At 44.5% G+C, this 15,832-nt stretch overlaps 1 protein-coding gene across 1 annotated transcript in view; it reads left to right on the top strand.

The window, feature by feature from the left end:
* The window catches only part of LOC149329747 (15-hydroxyprostaglandin dehydrogenase [NAD(+)]-like), a 13,981-nt gene extending 9,110 nt beyond the window's left edge, over window positions 1–4,871 (top strand). Inside the window, exons 5-7 of the mRNA XM_089560460.1 lie at window positions 1,206–1,282; window positions 2,931–3,085; window positions 3,761–4,871. Coding sequence (XP_089416586.1) covers window positions 1,206–1,282; window positions 2,931–3,085; window positions 3,761–3,878 — 350 coding nt within the window. The 3' untranslated portion in view covers window positions 3,879–4,871. The remainder of the gene's footprint in view (window positions 1–1,205; window positions 1,283–2,930; window positions 3,086–3,760) is intronic.
* The last annotated feature ends 10,961 nt before the right edge of the window (window positions 4,872–15,832 follow it).

The raw sequence follows: 15,832 nt of genomic DNA, 5'->3' as shown, positions 1-15,832 counted from the left end.
CGGAGATGATGCCCGCCAGCTTGTCGCGGTGCTTGGCACGCCAAACACCAACCGGAGACGAGGCCCTTTGTTGGCACGGTCACGGCAAATGGGGAAGATAACGTTCGTCTCCCCGAGGCGGCGGCGGCGTTCTACACGTGCAGGCACTTTGTGAAGGGGGTCTGGTTTTGGTCCTGCACTCCAACCGGGCAAACTCCGTAATTGAAGTCAGCTGGCACCTGGGTCCTCTCGGTGCGTGCGGTCCATGGCGGCAGGCCCGAAAGCAATCACCCTCAAGTTGCTCGCAGCCATACACAGTAGAAACAGGCGTGCTGGCGGCCACCCGGCGAGACTTGTTGTCGTCGTTCCTAATAGCATGTACCGCATGCATGCCTGCGTTTCGCCCTATGCAATCAATCATCTCAACTGCTTCACAAAGCGCCGAAACGCCCGAACCCCTAGATTTATTTCATGTAGCTAAAAATCAGCCCCGTTAAGCCACCGCCACACCCCTTGCGAGATCTGTCTTGAGAGAAATGAAGACACTGCGCATGTTATCAATAAGCAGCAGGTGTGCCTTTACAAATATCAATGTATTGTGCCCAGAGGCGAATCTAATAGAGTTCCAGGCTGAGTGAGCTAGTTTTACAGACCAAGATGAAGAGGTTGATTTCTTAGATAACATTATCCTATCTTCAAGACGTCAGTCTTTGGAGATTTCGCGTCTAAAGTAACTAACAACATTCGCGGTGCCTTCTTGCTCCCGAAGATTTCAACTTTCTGAATAGTGCCGTTAATTTATTGAAACTGTGAAAGGTTTAGGGATGTCGTCACAACGGCTTCAAGAAATCTCGCCTACAAATCTGAAGGACGTGACTTTTTAGCTGCCCTCTGCTTCTGTCACCCTTACTTGTCTAAGCTTCGTTACTAGGAGCTCTTTGCGCTGACAGACACTCAGCACACTAGCCCACACAGGTCCGCGAGGCTGTCAAAGAATAACATCAGAGCGTAACGACACCTGCACTCTGAAAGTGAATTACTTTGATAAACGCTCTCATTCTTACAGTTTCGGTCGTTGGTGGCTGTTCCCGCGCTTGCGAAATACTTACGGGCAGTGTGACCCAATGGCGCTGTCTTGAAGCTGGTGGTATTTAAAATATATATGGTCCGATCACTGAGCACTTACTAAGGAGTGGCTACGAGTAACAATCGGCCTTGCATTTTAGGTTTGGTTGCCTGTCCGGCCATCCCAGCGTACAACGCGTCCAAGTACGGAGTCATCGGACTCACGAGAGCCTTCGGAGTAAGTAAACCAAGGGATAACCGTGCAAGGAATTCATGTGCAGTGTACCTAGACAGTTACTCGAGCCTCAAGTTTTGTTCTTCCAGTGGAATAGCTGCTGCAACCGTAATGTTTCACTGGACATTTTAGTGGTTAACATTGCAGTGCCCCATTTTTGCAGCCAGCAGTGACAACAAAATGTTCGTGAAAGTGTCCAATAACATGGAGATAAAAATATCTGAAACAAAAGAAAGATATATCAGTATGGAACATTAGTATGTGCCTCTTTATTCCTAGTTGTATTACAATCAAAGAAGCGACGTTTTCCCCAAAACCACCCTTTTTTACCCAAATGTTTAGATTTTCAAAAGAGCTGAGTGAAATTGCTCGCAATTTATGCCGGAGAACTACGCCCTTTATTGAAGTATTTTCGAGCGTGTGACTATTACCTACAATCACGAATCAACGACGGCACACCTCCTTTGCAATGGCTCTCCTCCTTGGCGCTGAAGGATCCTTTTTCAAAACAACACTCCACCGTTTGGACTTACATGCCCTAGCACAGTGCAAGATTTTTCAGCCGTGAATTCAATTTTACTCTGTACAGAACGCCATCGAAGAGCAGCCTTGCTGTAGACACACTGTCCACATGACATTTTACAGTGAGATCTGCTATACGAACTCTTCCCGGTGGATTCAGAATTTAAAACATAGGCCGTCAACATCCGGTGCCGTTATCAGTAATGTCCGTGTGAACAGTCGGTTACGTGAAGATCAGGGATTCACGTTCACATGACCAGTCATGTGATCACCACCAAGCACGTCACCGTTGGCTTGTTGCAATCGTTGGGGTAATACAGGTTGCTACTAACTCAGCGAGTCTTCTACTTTACTGAAGGCCTTAGGACGTAGCAGAAGGCAGCCAGCAGCACAGCGGTGGCTTTTGCTTAGTTTAGCTCATTATGTGGCAGAGCATGAACATTTGACAAATTTTTTAGTACAACGAACTTGTGATTATACTCGCACTCTGGGTGCATAATGAACTAAGTTTTCCTTTTCCTTCTGTTTTCTTGAGCTCTGTTTATATCCCTACCCCTTCGTAGCGTAGACAATCATTTATATCCCCAAATCAATCTCTCCGTCGTCCCTTTGTTCTCGCGCTCCTAAATGGTATGATTAATTGGTTGCCCATAGCTCAGAAAAGCACTCCAAGTTTTTCGAACAAAGAGGCATAAAGTACACTCTACTACACTGAGCAGTTCTTGCAGTTCACATACCAGCTATCGTCAAAAACCCAGCGGCTCCCCTTAATGAATAGGAAGAAAAAATTTCTAAATATTCAATCCGGATTTGTTATGACCACGATGTGCTTTCAAATGTTCCCATGCTTACACAATCTAAACTCATAGTGCTAAGCTTTGCTGCAGTGCTTATGCAATTCGTGAGACTACCTGCATCTAGTTCCGCTCATGCTCGCAGTTGTGAGGCAACCTATGAAGCGCACGAGAACAAAGCTTGTTCCGCAGGTGACGCAGCATGGATAATTTAAGCAGTGGGAACGAAGACGATGATGACTTGCGAACCACTACAGAACACATCTTCGGAGTTTGTTACAGATATTTGTGGCCCCATTCTGAAAACCATGCGGCATGCGTGCGTTTTGCTGCAGAGCGACCTGTACTACTCTCGCACGGGCGTCAAGGTGAGCTGCCTCTGCCCGGAACCCATCGAGACGGACATGTGGCAAGGGATATCCAGCTTCTGCCGGGAGATAGAAGTGAGCACGCCGTACATCAGCGAGAACTACAGCCAAGGCCTGCAAAAGTAAGCCGCAGTCGCTTCTACAGCGCAGGTGTTGTGGCTGGCTTGTTGCTTGAGGGGCGTCATTGGGGTAACACATCCCATGTCCATCTCGTGGTAGTACTACATAGCCTGACCTTGACGTCACCGTCCCGTGACCACCCACGGGACCGGCAAGGAGCAGCCATCCGAGTGCACTCCGTATCGTTGTTGGTAATACCTGTTTGTTTTAATGCAAAAGAGGAAAAACACCATTCGCGAGAAGTACAAACAACTGCGGTGTTCAACGGCTTCAGTTTGAAAGAATATTTGTAGAGGCGGTTGTTCTTTCTTTGCCGACTCGAGTGCCCCCACCTTTTGCTGGATCAAGAGTAAAGTACACAAGGGTTAAAGGCAAAGCCGTTTTTATGAAAAATTAATGGACAATAGAGGTATGACACTTTTGTGCACGACGTGTAATTAGCTTTTTCGTCAATGAAGTGCGGATTTGCGGGCTTTCCCCACAAATTTATACAGTTTAACCTGCCATAGCGACTCAGGCTTTGAGTGGTGACAAATTCTTGAATTGTCGCCAATAATATTTTTTCAACCACCATTACCCAGCGACCTCATAAACGTTATTCATGCTGTGTCAAGGCAAATTACTACTTTATAAATCTACCTTATTACTATATCTGCCCATTCTCTTTTTCTTTTCAGGGCGGAAACCGTCGCCAAGGGTGTCACGAAGCTCATCCAGGACGGAATCAACGGCGCTGCACTTCTGGCACTCTACGATGAGGAACTCGTCTACCACGAGTTCGCTAACGTCAGATGATTGTTGGAGGCGTACACGTGACCCAGTGCTGCTAACCGGTTTCTAAATTCTAGTCAAGTTGCCGGGTGAGCTACCGGAACTGCTTGAGCGTAATTACGGAGGTGAACGTATTTTCTGTAGCTAAATATTGTTTCTGTTGCTATTCAACAGAACTTGGAAGAATTTGCCTTCGAAACGGAGACATCAAATAGTCTTCGCCGTCTTTCAAGGTTATAACAGATCAGTCCTGATTCCACAATACTGTTAAAATAACCATTTAAGTTTGTGTTTATGACAAAATTAGCTTGTTGTACAGCATGATCCCGTTCTTTTATAGAATGTGTAGAACAATATATCATAACGCTAATGTTTGCTGTCCTTTCGATCTGCATAAAGCAAACACTCCGCCTTCGGGCAGCGATGTGCTGAGACTGAAAATTGGTACTCCGCGAAATTTATTAAAGCAACGCCAACACAACTTCATTTCGAGAATTAATTTGAATATTTAGTGTTATTTTACATAAAGCAAAAATACTGATAAATAAAGTGGCTTAACCATAGCGTGGCGTTCACATGTGCTTTTGATTCACTGTAAGTGCAATGGGTCCAGAATGGCAAAGTATTCTTAATTATTTCCAGAGTTTGAGAGTTTGTTCAAAAATATAAAAATATATAGAAAAAATACAGAAAGTGGCCCCAAAATTAAGCCCTGTAGTGGGACCTCTAAGAATAAAATGCAAAAAAGACAATATAATGAGGCAGCGCTTATGCACCGATACAACAATGTTAATTAGCAATGTATAGAACAAACGCAAAATAACGTGCCCCAGTTCCTACCAGCATTCCATTTAGGTGATTAATTGGTCACAGATATGCTTTCAGTATTGACAATCAAAATGGTACACAGCGATAACCTGTTAATGTGGACCAGTACTAACATTATATCTGTAACAGATGTTTCAAGTAAGAGGTGTGGTAGGGTGAGGTGAAGTAATAAAAGATATAATTTGAAAATGAATGCCATGTTTTCGTTTTCGAGGATACAGAAAGAGTAATGAAGCAAGAGCAATGTCTTCCTTCATCATAGTCCATTTATGAGCACTACGGAGAGCATATATATAGCCGAACACAAAAATGTGACATTTAAGAACATCCCTCTAAGATAAAGTTTACAGAGATGTTGTGGAGGGACCACGAAGGATCGAGTATGAAATAACTATATGAAGAGCATGGTTTAGGCCGCAAACACAGTAACGAAAATACTGGACTCAAGGCTTGGTACATTTGGCTGTGAGATGAAGAGGAACGATGAATATATCTGAAGAAGGCTGATAACAGTAGACATCGAAGTGAAGAGAGCGCCGGGCCGACACAAGAGAAAATGTACAGAGCTGCTGGAAACAGATCGGCAGAAGATTCTATCAAAACAGCGAGCTCTGGACAAAATGAAGAGGAGGATACTTATCCCGCGGTGATGCTCAGCTGCACTTGTTATCGTCCATGTGTTTCTTTTTTTTTTTGTCCCATTCAAGTACTACTACGGGTCCCGGTTGTTGACTGATCTCAGTATGAGTATGTGCCACTAGACGCCTGGACAACAGCAGCAGCAGGTCCACATAGACAAGTTATGCAAGTGGAATAAGCTGAGGAAAAGAAGATTTAAGTGCAAAGAATGTCTCATATTCTTCTACCCACGGACGCCAAGCGGAACTGAGTACAAAAATGAAATCCCAAAGGTCATATCCGCAGTTGCAGTCCAGCATAGCCGAAAGTCGTTTTTTTTTTTCAGGACTCGTTCCCCACGATACCCTTGCCGCCCTTTGCTGAACAGGACTGTCCAAATTACTCGGTTATCTGGCTCGTGTTGACGATTCAATGTTTTAAAGATGTTTACCTCTTTTTTTCTGGCGTTCGTTGTTCTGCATCGCAGCTGTAGGGAATGACTACTGGCTGTCTGGCAACACCTGCTTCATTTGAAAAGTTAGTTACTTTAGCACGTCTCTAATTCCAAACGTTTCTTCGTTTTCGGGAGGCAAAGGAAAAAATGTTCCGAAAGCTAAAGCAGAGTACTTTTATGCCATAGTACTCCTTTCTTTTACCATCTGAAGAGATTTATTTGTTTAATCGTTAGTGCAATTACAGACATGCTAATGCAGGACTTTAGTGCCTGAATACATAAAAAAACTCCGTGCCTTGAATGTGTTACTTAACATGACATGACAGTCATGTTAAATAATGTTACACACGTAACAAAGTAATCCACTTATGACCGTCAGTGTGCCAAGTGCCTGCTAGGATTTCTCATAATAAAGAAAGATTAAAAAAGCTGTGCAAAGAAATGTGCTAAGCGCACCGTAAAGCATTGCCAAAACGTCTGCGCACGTCTTTCTATATCCATAGAGTAGTTTCCTTTTTCAGAATATTCACACGTCATCGTAGTTTTTGTGATTATTCCTGGTGTGTTAATTTTCTAGCCCGAGCTTGTGTGCAAATCTATCTCCACCTCTGCGCCAATTTGTCAACGAACCACTTCCCTTGTAAAAGTGCGCTATGAACATTCTTAAGCTGCTTTATGCAGCTTGCACAGTCAACCCCTGACGAACGTGCTGTCTCTTTTCTACCAACAAGGTATGTCTTTGACGCGTGCATTGGCTGAACCGCATGAGTTTCAAGGCTTTGGGGATTATCTGAAACATATTTCGTGTCTTTCTCGGAACAAGAAAGTATGCTTGTGTTTCTTTTGAGTGTTTAAATGGTCAGAGGCAACTGCGCAGAAATTTGTCATTTAGCTTTAAGTAGCATATGCGTAATCATGGATTTACCTGAGCAAAACTCCTGTTTGTGACGTTGCGCTTCACACGCGTTCTTGACTTAAACTTATTAATTCAACTTTATTAAAAGAATGGCACTTTATTGAAGAAAAATATTCACGAGGTTGGGTCAATAAAAAATGAATAAAAATAACGCTGTAGAAATTTATTGAACACGCTTCATTGGTGGCGGCCGAAAGCTTCTGGTAGACTGCGCAAACGATTTTCCTCTTTTGCTATCGATAGTCAAGCAACCTGAAACTACTAAAAAAATACGCATTCTTACGCTTGATTTCCGCAACCAAGAAGGTCTTCGGACGTATCAACTTGATAGCTAGAGGCAGACGTGGGTGAAACGCTAATTTAGAATACTGCGCATGAAATAGGTGGCATGCGGTGCTTATAATAATCTTCCCTTATGTGTTTCTGAATTCCATTAAATGCCCCCTCGCATGCGGGTCCCCTCTCGTAAGACGACGAGGCTTTTAAGACCTTTAGATTATGGCATAAAAAAAGTGTTCTTTTATATCATCAGCACACTTTCTATTCGTTTCAAAGACTACGACGAAGAAAACCACCAGTGAAGCCAAATCGGAATTAATATTTACCTGACCCTACCAACACGCGACTACTTAGGCACCCCTATTTGGTTGGTTGGTTTATGGGGTTTAACGTCCCAAAGCGACTGAGGCTATGAGAGACGCCGTAGTGGAGGGCTCCGGAAATTTCGACCACCTGGGGTTCTTTAACGTGCACTGACATCTGACAGTACACGGGCCTCGAATTTCTCCTCCAAAGAAATTCAACCGCCACGGCCGGGATCGAACCCGCGTCTTTCGGGTCAGCAGCCGAGCACCATAGCCACTGAGCCACCGCGGCGGCTCCCCCCTATTTTCAGAGCAAGGCTTAAATGTCATCTGAAATAAAAGTGAGAAAATTAGTGAGAAACAAGTTGTAAAAAAAGCACCCATTCTTTCAGGTTTTCCCACTGTATGAGAGGCGCAAGAAAGCAGAATTGAAATGCTCCACATGTTAGGCTTGATCTTTTCAAGGTTCTAGAAGAATGACTATTCTGTTCAACGACATTTCATGGTCCTTATGTCTCTTAAGCGCACGCAAGTTCAGCGAGGCACGAGTAATAATGGGGACTGCAACTTCTTGTTCCCGACGTATTGCTAAAACACTATTTCCCGCTTTCATTTCGCAAGCCTGGCTTCACTTCATTTTTTGCAACAGTGTTCAGGCGTTCAAACATTTGTACCGAATATAAATTTCGGGAAAGAGTGCCACGTAGGCAAGAATTCGAGAGTGCTCAAGCCGTGACCACAAACGTGGACGCAGCCCCTGAAGCAGTTATTTCCTTTCATTCCTTCGAACCTTTGCGGTCCAAGCACGGCCTTTGAATGCTAAGGAAAGAAGATTCAGAGCTTTCCCCCTTGTACCGCTCACCCTGGATGAAGGCGCGTCGGGAGTAGATACACCACTCCCACTCAGAATAACTGCTCCGAACGGCGCCTCCATTTTCTGCACACAAATGGCACCAACTTGGATATCGATGTTGTTATCGAGGGTATACCATGATATGGTATGGCATGTATGATACGGTATGTGGTATGGTATGGCATGGCAGGGCGTGGTATGGCATGGGGTGGTATGGTATGGTGTCAAATGGTATAGTATCAAATGGTATGGTATCAAATGGTATGGTATGGTATGGTATGGTATGGTATGGTATGGTATGGTATGGTATGGTATGGTATGGTAGGATATGGTATGGTGTGTATAGGTATGGTGTGTATAGGTATGGTATGGTATGGTATGGTATGGTATGGTATGGTATGGTATGGTATGGTATGGTATGGTGTGTATAGGTATGTCGCATCGTTATTGACCAGCACACGAACGCTTTTTTTTATTTTATGTTTTATTTACATGGTACAGCAAACTAAGTGCCCAAGCAGAAGTGGTTGACAGATATATATAGTATACAAAGCATGAAAATACCACAAAATAGAATACAATACAAATACAATTCGATCCCAACATACGACAGCGAGACAGTATCGAAGATGCATACATCTGCGATACCACCTTTGCATCCATTTTGCTCACCAGTATTAGGTGTGGTTTGCGAAAAATGAATGCATCGAAGTATTAGAATCGAAAACAGATTTTCAGTGTGTTGTGTACTTTACTGATACTCGATACTCAAAATAAAAAAGTGTGGCGCATGTTTCGAGGCTACTATGACAGGCTTTGGACCGGCGGCGCTCGCTGAGGTGGTAGTTCATTAAAAAAAAAAAGAATGGAGCAGGATTAGGAAGGCAGGATGCCAATGTCGTTGGCGCGATTAGTCTTTTTTCTACCTACTTTGGTTGTTTTTCACATAGACAATGTAAATGTTTCCGTATTTCAGGCTGCAGTGGTTGCGAACAGATATGAAAGAGCCCTGCCGTCTTGCTCAGGAGTTTACTAGAACCTGTTTATGTCTTTGTAAGCGAAATAAAGGTCGCGAACTCTTCCGCACTCGGGTCAATGGAATCATCAGCGTCGGCAGCCTCAAATGTATCAGCAGACGCATTCTCAAGAGCCGCTAGCGAATCTTGAGTTTCTTAAGTATACCTGTAGGATACTGAAGTGGACGTGGCTCCGCTCCACTCTTATCCTTTGATAACAAGCATCTTCATAAAACACAACACGACAACGTGCTCAGCTGTTCTCATATACAGAGGCTTTTTTATTAGCTTTGCTTATAGCACGGCCGCATTTCGGGGCACTTTCGAAATGGCTGTTTGAGAAAACGCTGTTACTGAATATCCTTAAGTAAAGATAACATCTAAATAACAGAGATAAGCAACATATGTTTTGTCTATTACAAAACTTGCATTCGTTTTATTTCTCTTGGTTTCCTTCTAGGTTTGAAAACACAATATTCAGCTTAAAAGGTGTGCTAAGGACACATGTAACCTGAACGATGTTGCACTAACATGAGAAACGCCTCAAAAGAAGTTTTTAGCTTCGCACGAAGATAATTAGCTGAAAACAAAGATTTTTCTAGGTAGTTAATGGAAGGGATCATTTCAACGCAGCCATCGTTTCAGTCTAAGAATAAAATTCTAACGAAACCTACTGCGCAGAGAGTGGAGTTTACAGAAACTGAAGCCTAAAGAAATCCGTTCACCCGCATTAGTTTAAATCCTTTCAAAAAACAGCGCGTTGTATCTAATATGCAAAAAATTCCAGAAACCACGGAGAATTTCTTGACCTCGCTAACATAATACCAGCTTTAGTAATATTGGATTTCTGTGGATTAACGATATTGTATCAACGACACAGTATTGACTATCTGTATCAGCAATTTATTTAGGTTCCGGATCTTTTGTCCGCACCTGAAATACATTTGTTGACGGTATCAGTGTCGATGATAGTTTTTTCGAAGTATCGTGACCAACCCTGCGTTTCATCTACGAAACAAAAAAAAAATCCCTTCAGCAGTGATCACTCATAAAAGCAAGAAATGAGCGAAAGCATACGCAACGTGGCGAACACCGCGAAGCGGTATTACACATGCTCAAAGCAGAAGAATTCGCTTTGTTGCTTCAACGCATTTGTCCTGGCTTGCGGGCCTCCGTGCGTCGTGGTTGAGCAAACAGTACGTGTGTTTTGCCGGACACAACCCTTTTCTGAATCCTCGGAAACTAACTTGCATAATTCTTTATCGCACGTGTTTGCATCATTGCCAGCGGCCACTGGTCGCTTGGCTGCTCGAGCGTCCACACCGTGGCCTTGAACACAAGCAACGTCGCCCGTGAGAAAAGTCGATGCGCGACTACAAAACGAGTAGAAAGAAGGTTCATTCCGCAAGCAGCACATTATGTATCGGCCCGACATTTAAACGCTGCATTATCTCGCCCTGTGGTGCGTACACGCCATCCCATTATGACTTATGCTGTTTACACAGGCTCATCTGTATGGGCGGCTTCACTGTGTGGAACAACAAAAACAGCACATAGCGACATAAAGCCTGACACTGCGCACAGTTATTCGGCATGCGAACAAAAGAGTAATAGTCGGTTGTTTATTCGTTGCAAGACAATGTGACAGTAGAAACGCTGCGAACATCGCCGAGCGTAAGGCCTATTATCATTAGGAACACAGTACAAAAGATTCACTGTTGCTTCTGAAAAAGAACAGAGAACAGGCGTGTGGGCCTCACATGTGTACGCCTCCTATATAGATTAGATAAGGTCTACTGAATAGCAGCTTGTACGCTTACATCGAGCCGTCTGCTGTAGCAATACCGAGCTGTGTGTACAGACCTTAAACCGGAGCCTTCGTAGAACACGGATTTATTTATTTTTTTTATTTTTACGGCGAGTGACACGCCGGGGTTCCTGAAGACTGCGGTAGACACCGCGAAAAGGTTCCTGAAAAACATGCCATTGCTCAAAGGATTTTTTTCAGTTCCTTGGCAACAGCGCTACACATGTCCGATTGGATTTTCGTAACGAGGTTAAGTTCTTGCCAGTGTAGCCCCATAAAATCAACTTCGTCAGCTTTTAGAGCACAAAGTGGAAATAGACAAGTATTTTGCGAAATTTTCAGCCTCTGTCAAAAGTAGAGAACCGAAGGAATTTTTTGGGTGGTCATTCTATGTAACTGGTTGTGCATCTTTGAATTTCTTGAAAGAGATACGAGCTCTCAATCTTGCTGCTCCAAAACTGAGGACTTTAAAGGATCCTACAAAGCCCCACAATGCAGCTTGTAAGCAAACGGGGTTTATACTGCTGACATATGTACAGTCGGGGACAAAAGTTTGTGGACCTCGTGTTCGTCAAACGAAGCCGATAGCTCTGCTATTAGCCGGCGGCTGGAGACCACACTTATGGAGATGGAAGTCGAAATTTTCTTCTTTCATCTCCACAAGCGTGATCTCCAGCCGCCTGCTATTAATAGAGCTATCAGCTTCGTTTCAGGAACACGTGGTCTACAGACTTTTCTCCTCGACTGTACTTCTACACAAATGTCGACTGTAACGACATGCGGCGCGCGCTGTCATTGCCACTTCATGTTCAGTGAGCCTCTTCGCTGAATGGAGTCTAAAAAGTGCTTAACGGAAATGCCCGGAAAGCTTTCACAATGGGCCAAATCTGTAAAAAAAAAAAACAGTAAATTAAATCTTAAATTTTTTTTCAAGTTTTGGACATTTTTGTTGCCTCCACTTCGGCGCAAAAATTCAGGGGGCACTTTGACTGTCTAAAGTGGGTAGAGGCGGAAGCGTTTTCCGCACCACCTTCGCTGTTTCTGTGGCACTGGTGGCGTCACATATATTTTGAGTACTAATTACTAAGTGATGGCAAATCACTAATTAATTGTTAATTACTGATCAATGCCTGAATGCTAATTAACTGCTAATTAATGACGCTTAAGCTTCGCCTTTAGGAGTGGAACGCGACAGCGCGTTGTAGCGCTGCCAGGGAGTCCACGGAACGCCACCACCCGTTCGGCGCGATGCTTTGCCCTTTGAACGCAACGCTTTTTGAGGAAAGGAAATGGCGCAGTAATTCTCTGTCATCTCGGTGGACACCTGAACCGCACCGTAGAGGAAGGGAGGTGGGAGTGAAAGAAGATAGATAAAGAGGAGCCGTAATGAAGAAAATGAAAATTGTATTTGAGGAAAGGAAATTACGCAGTAACTGTCTCACATATCTCGGTGGACACCCGTCAAAATTCAGGGGGGCACTTTTTTGACCTAAAGTGTGGTCACTGATGTGTGGTTAAGATGTTAAGCTTCGCCCCTAAGAGTGGAACGCGACAGCGTCTTGCAACGCTGCCAAGGAGCCCATAGAACGCCATCGCCCATTCGGTTCTACGCCTCGCTCGTCGGTAAATTGGTTTTTGATGAAAGGAAATGTATCTGTCTCTCATTTGTCGGTGGACACCTAAACCTCGCCGGAAGGGAATGGAGAAGGATGAGAGTGAGTGAAGACACCGTATTCACTAGACGCGCCTTTGTTCATTCCAAACCATCGAGCTGGCATGGCGGACACGTGACCGAGCTAGGAAATGGAAAGGCACCAGCCTTTCAATTTTCACCAGAGCTACAGTCTGCAATCTTTATTTTATTAGCAAACTCTGGTATGTGATGCAGGTTTTGCTTTGCTCGCGTGTGAACGTTCAGAAGCTACACAGGATTTTTGCAGTTTTCATATGGGCGTCCGAATGGGAACGTTGTAGCAGAACGAACCTGTTCCGGAGGGTAAAAGACGGGGGGCTAGAGCTAGGGCACCTCTTTTTAAGGCAGCTGGTGAACCGTTTTTTTTTTGTTTTTTCGCGACGTCACAGACCCGTTCTTGCACACCGTGTGCCAAGTGAAGTTGCGGCGATTGCTGCCGGAGTTTGTGGTATCCACAGAAGAGCTCTCTGGTGGAACTTTTGGTTACTACAAAGAGATTGTAGCAAGCGTTCGGTTTCTTTCGGCACGTTTTTCCACCGATTATTTGTGGAAAAGCAAAAGGAAAAAGTTGTACAATGATCTTTGTGATATTGTTTTCCCAGAGCCCATGTACAGGGCCTTGTACAGTGGAGGCCCGGGAGGGGATGTTTTAAAAAGGGTGAAGAAAATGCAGGTGCCACCAGGAGTAAAGACTTTCTTTTTTAAGTTACACACCGGGACGTTACCAGTTAAAAAGTTTCTAGAGGGAAAGGATTTCTTTTTACCGTGGGCATCGAACTGCTTAATTTGTAAACAGCCTGAAACAATAGACCATGTTTTTTTGCATTGCTGGGAAGGGGTTTATTTTTGGGACGTGTTACAAAGGACCATGAAGAAAGAGCTACCACTTGACGCGCACGGAATTCGCTATTTAAGCACTGATAATGAGGATGGGGCACCTTTTGATCTCATGATGCTCTTGGGCCTCCACTGTATATGGCGCTCCAGAATTGCAGGCTACCATTGTGACAAAGACGCACGACCGGCCCGAATTTATTTTCGGGAAAGCATGGACTGGTTTCTTGCAATCCAAAAAGCAGCTGCGGAGCCTCCCGAGTGGCTCTCAAGACTAGAGCCGTTGTGTATGTTGCGGGAATTTTAAGCTGACGAAGCCAGTCTCGTGCTGGCTGACCACGACAGTGTCGTATGTATATAGCGTTATGTGTATTTTTGTTGTGCAATGTCATGAGCCAAAGACAGGCAATAAAGAAAAAAAAGAGCTGGCATGGCGGAGTGGATAGCGTGCTCGTCTCTCACGCCGAAGACCGCGGTTCGATTCCTGAGCTCAACCAATTTCTTAATCGCTTTTATTTGTTTATATGGCCTGACTAGTAAAGCTAACTAGGCTAATTGGGTAATTAAGCAATTCACTAAGCTCAGTCCCACTTACTTGGAGCATCACTATAGGATCCCTTCAATTGGTTGTATGGTTACTAGCCAAAGTGCAATTGGCCCCGTTTGAAATTCGCGCACTGTGACGTCACGAGCGTTTCCACCAATTGAAAAGCGTGACATTTTCTGTCGACAACTGCTGCTTACAACGATGAGACATTAAAGGCTTCCGCCTTAATATTTAAGCGAAGTTTCATTATTCTCCCCTTGGTTATACCTTTCGTACATAACATTTCATCTACATCGTTCCTACAGAACATTCTATTATTACTCCCTACGAAGGCTCACCCCACTTTAATGACACACAGGAATCGTCAAGATTTATGGCCACAAATAAATAAAATGCCTCTTTCTCGTCCCGTAGCGCACATTCCGAAGGAGATAGCGAATGATATTTTGTTTTTCTTTTTTTGTGGTACTCACGCAGGATTGCTGGAAACATGTCTCTGTTAACTTACAAACAGCCGTGACATGTGAGTTAAGGGTTCATTTGGCGCAGCCGGAATCCCTTTTGTTAACTGCAGGACAGCAGCCTTGCGAAAGCCTTCTTTCTTGCCCGCGCTGTGCCTGTCTGTTCTTGCACCTGACTTTTGATCTAAAAATAACTGCCTTCTCGCAACACGTCAGAGCGCTGCGACGAAGTATCGGATTGCATCTTTTCGTGCCGGCTCACTTAACCAGTTCTGTTCAGCCAATAGGACTTATGCTTCATGAGAGCAGGTTAATTCAATTACAAATTCTCTGCTCGGCTTACTGCTGGAACAACTACGTTTGTTTCGTGCCGTCGTGAGAGATTCGATGTAAAACTTCTCAATATTAAGATCATTTTCCTATGGTTCATGCAAAGACCGTAGTGAAAACCTAACACAACCAGACATTTGCCGAGGAGATGTTCATGTTAATGGCAGGGGCAATTCTTAAAACCAGTGGCCCCTGAATACTGTGGTACTCTGTATGCCCTTAAGCAGGTAAGCAGAAAGATCGGGGTTCTGACCAGCAGCAGGGCACATGAATTTCCGGCGACAAAAGATGCATCCTCATAAACTGGCGTTTTGCAGTCTCCAGCAGCTTTACGAGCCGAATATTTTTCGGAATATCATGAAAAGAACGAGGTGGGGTAATAAATCTCCTACGTGCCCATAAATAAAATGGTTAGAAGCAGTTAAAGGATGGACACGTGCCCGTAAGATATCCCAGGTCACATGAGCAGCGGAAACAAGCGATTCCTCGGCAGATACATATATGTGCTTCAGCCGCCGCCGCGGCTCAGTGGTTGTGGTGCTTGGCTCCTGTCCTAAAAGACGCGGGTTCGATACCGGTCACGGTGTTCGCATTTCGGCGGAGTCGAAGTGCTGTACATCTTGCACTATGTGATGTCAGTGCATGTTAAAGAACCACATGTGGTCTAAATTATCCGGAGCCTTTCACTACGGCGTCCCTCATAGCATGAGTCGCTGTGGGACGTCAGAACCCCAAATTCATACACATGCTTCAGTAGGTCATGCTTACCTGCAGCAACCTGCAATGCAGCTCCAGTTGAAATTCTAGGCGAACAAAGAACGGTGCAGGTTTATGACTTCTGTAAAGTCTGGTACTACGAAGCGCAACACGTGACACATGACGCGAAAGCTCGTGAGCTAAGACTAGCGGGGGAAACAGAACATCAACCCCAATGTTCGTTCTACCCGCACGACCTCCAGTCGAGCCCGTTGCCGCCAGATGGCGCGATGCATGGCGCGCATCACAGCGCTCCCCTTGTGTGAATGAAAGGAGGAAAC

Source organism: Amblyomma mixtum, chromosome 9, assembly GCF_055824585.1.
Source record: "Amblyomma mixtum isolate Tamu chromosome 9, ASM5582458v1, whole genome shotgun sequence".
Lineage (NCBI taxonomy): Eukaryota > Metazoa > Arthropoda > Arachnida > Ixodida > Ixodidae > Amblyomma > Amblyomma mixtum.
Note: the sequence above shows the minus strand (reverse complement) of the source record. Positions and strands in the feature narration are given on the sequence as shown.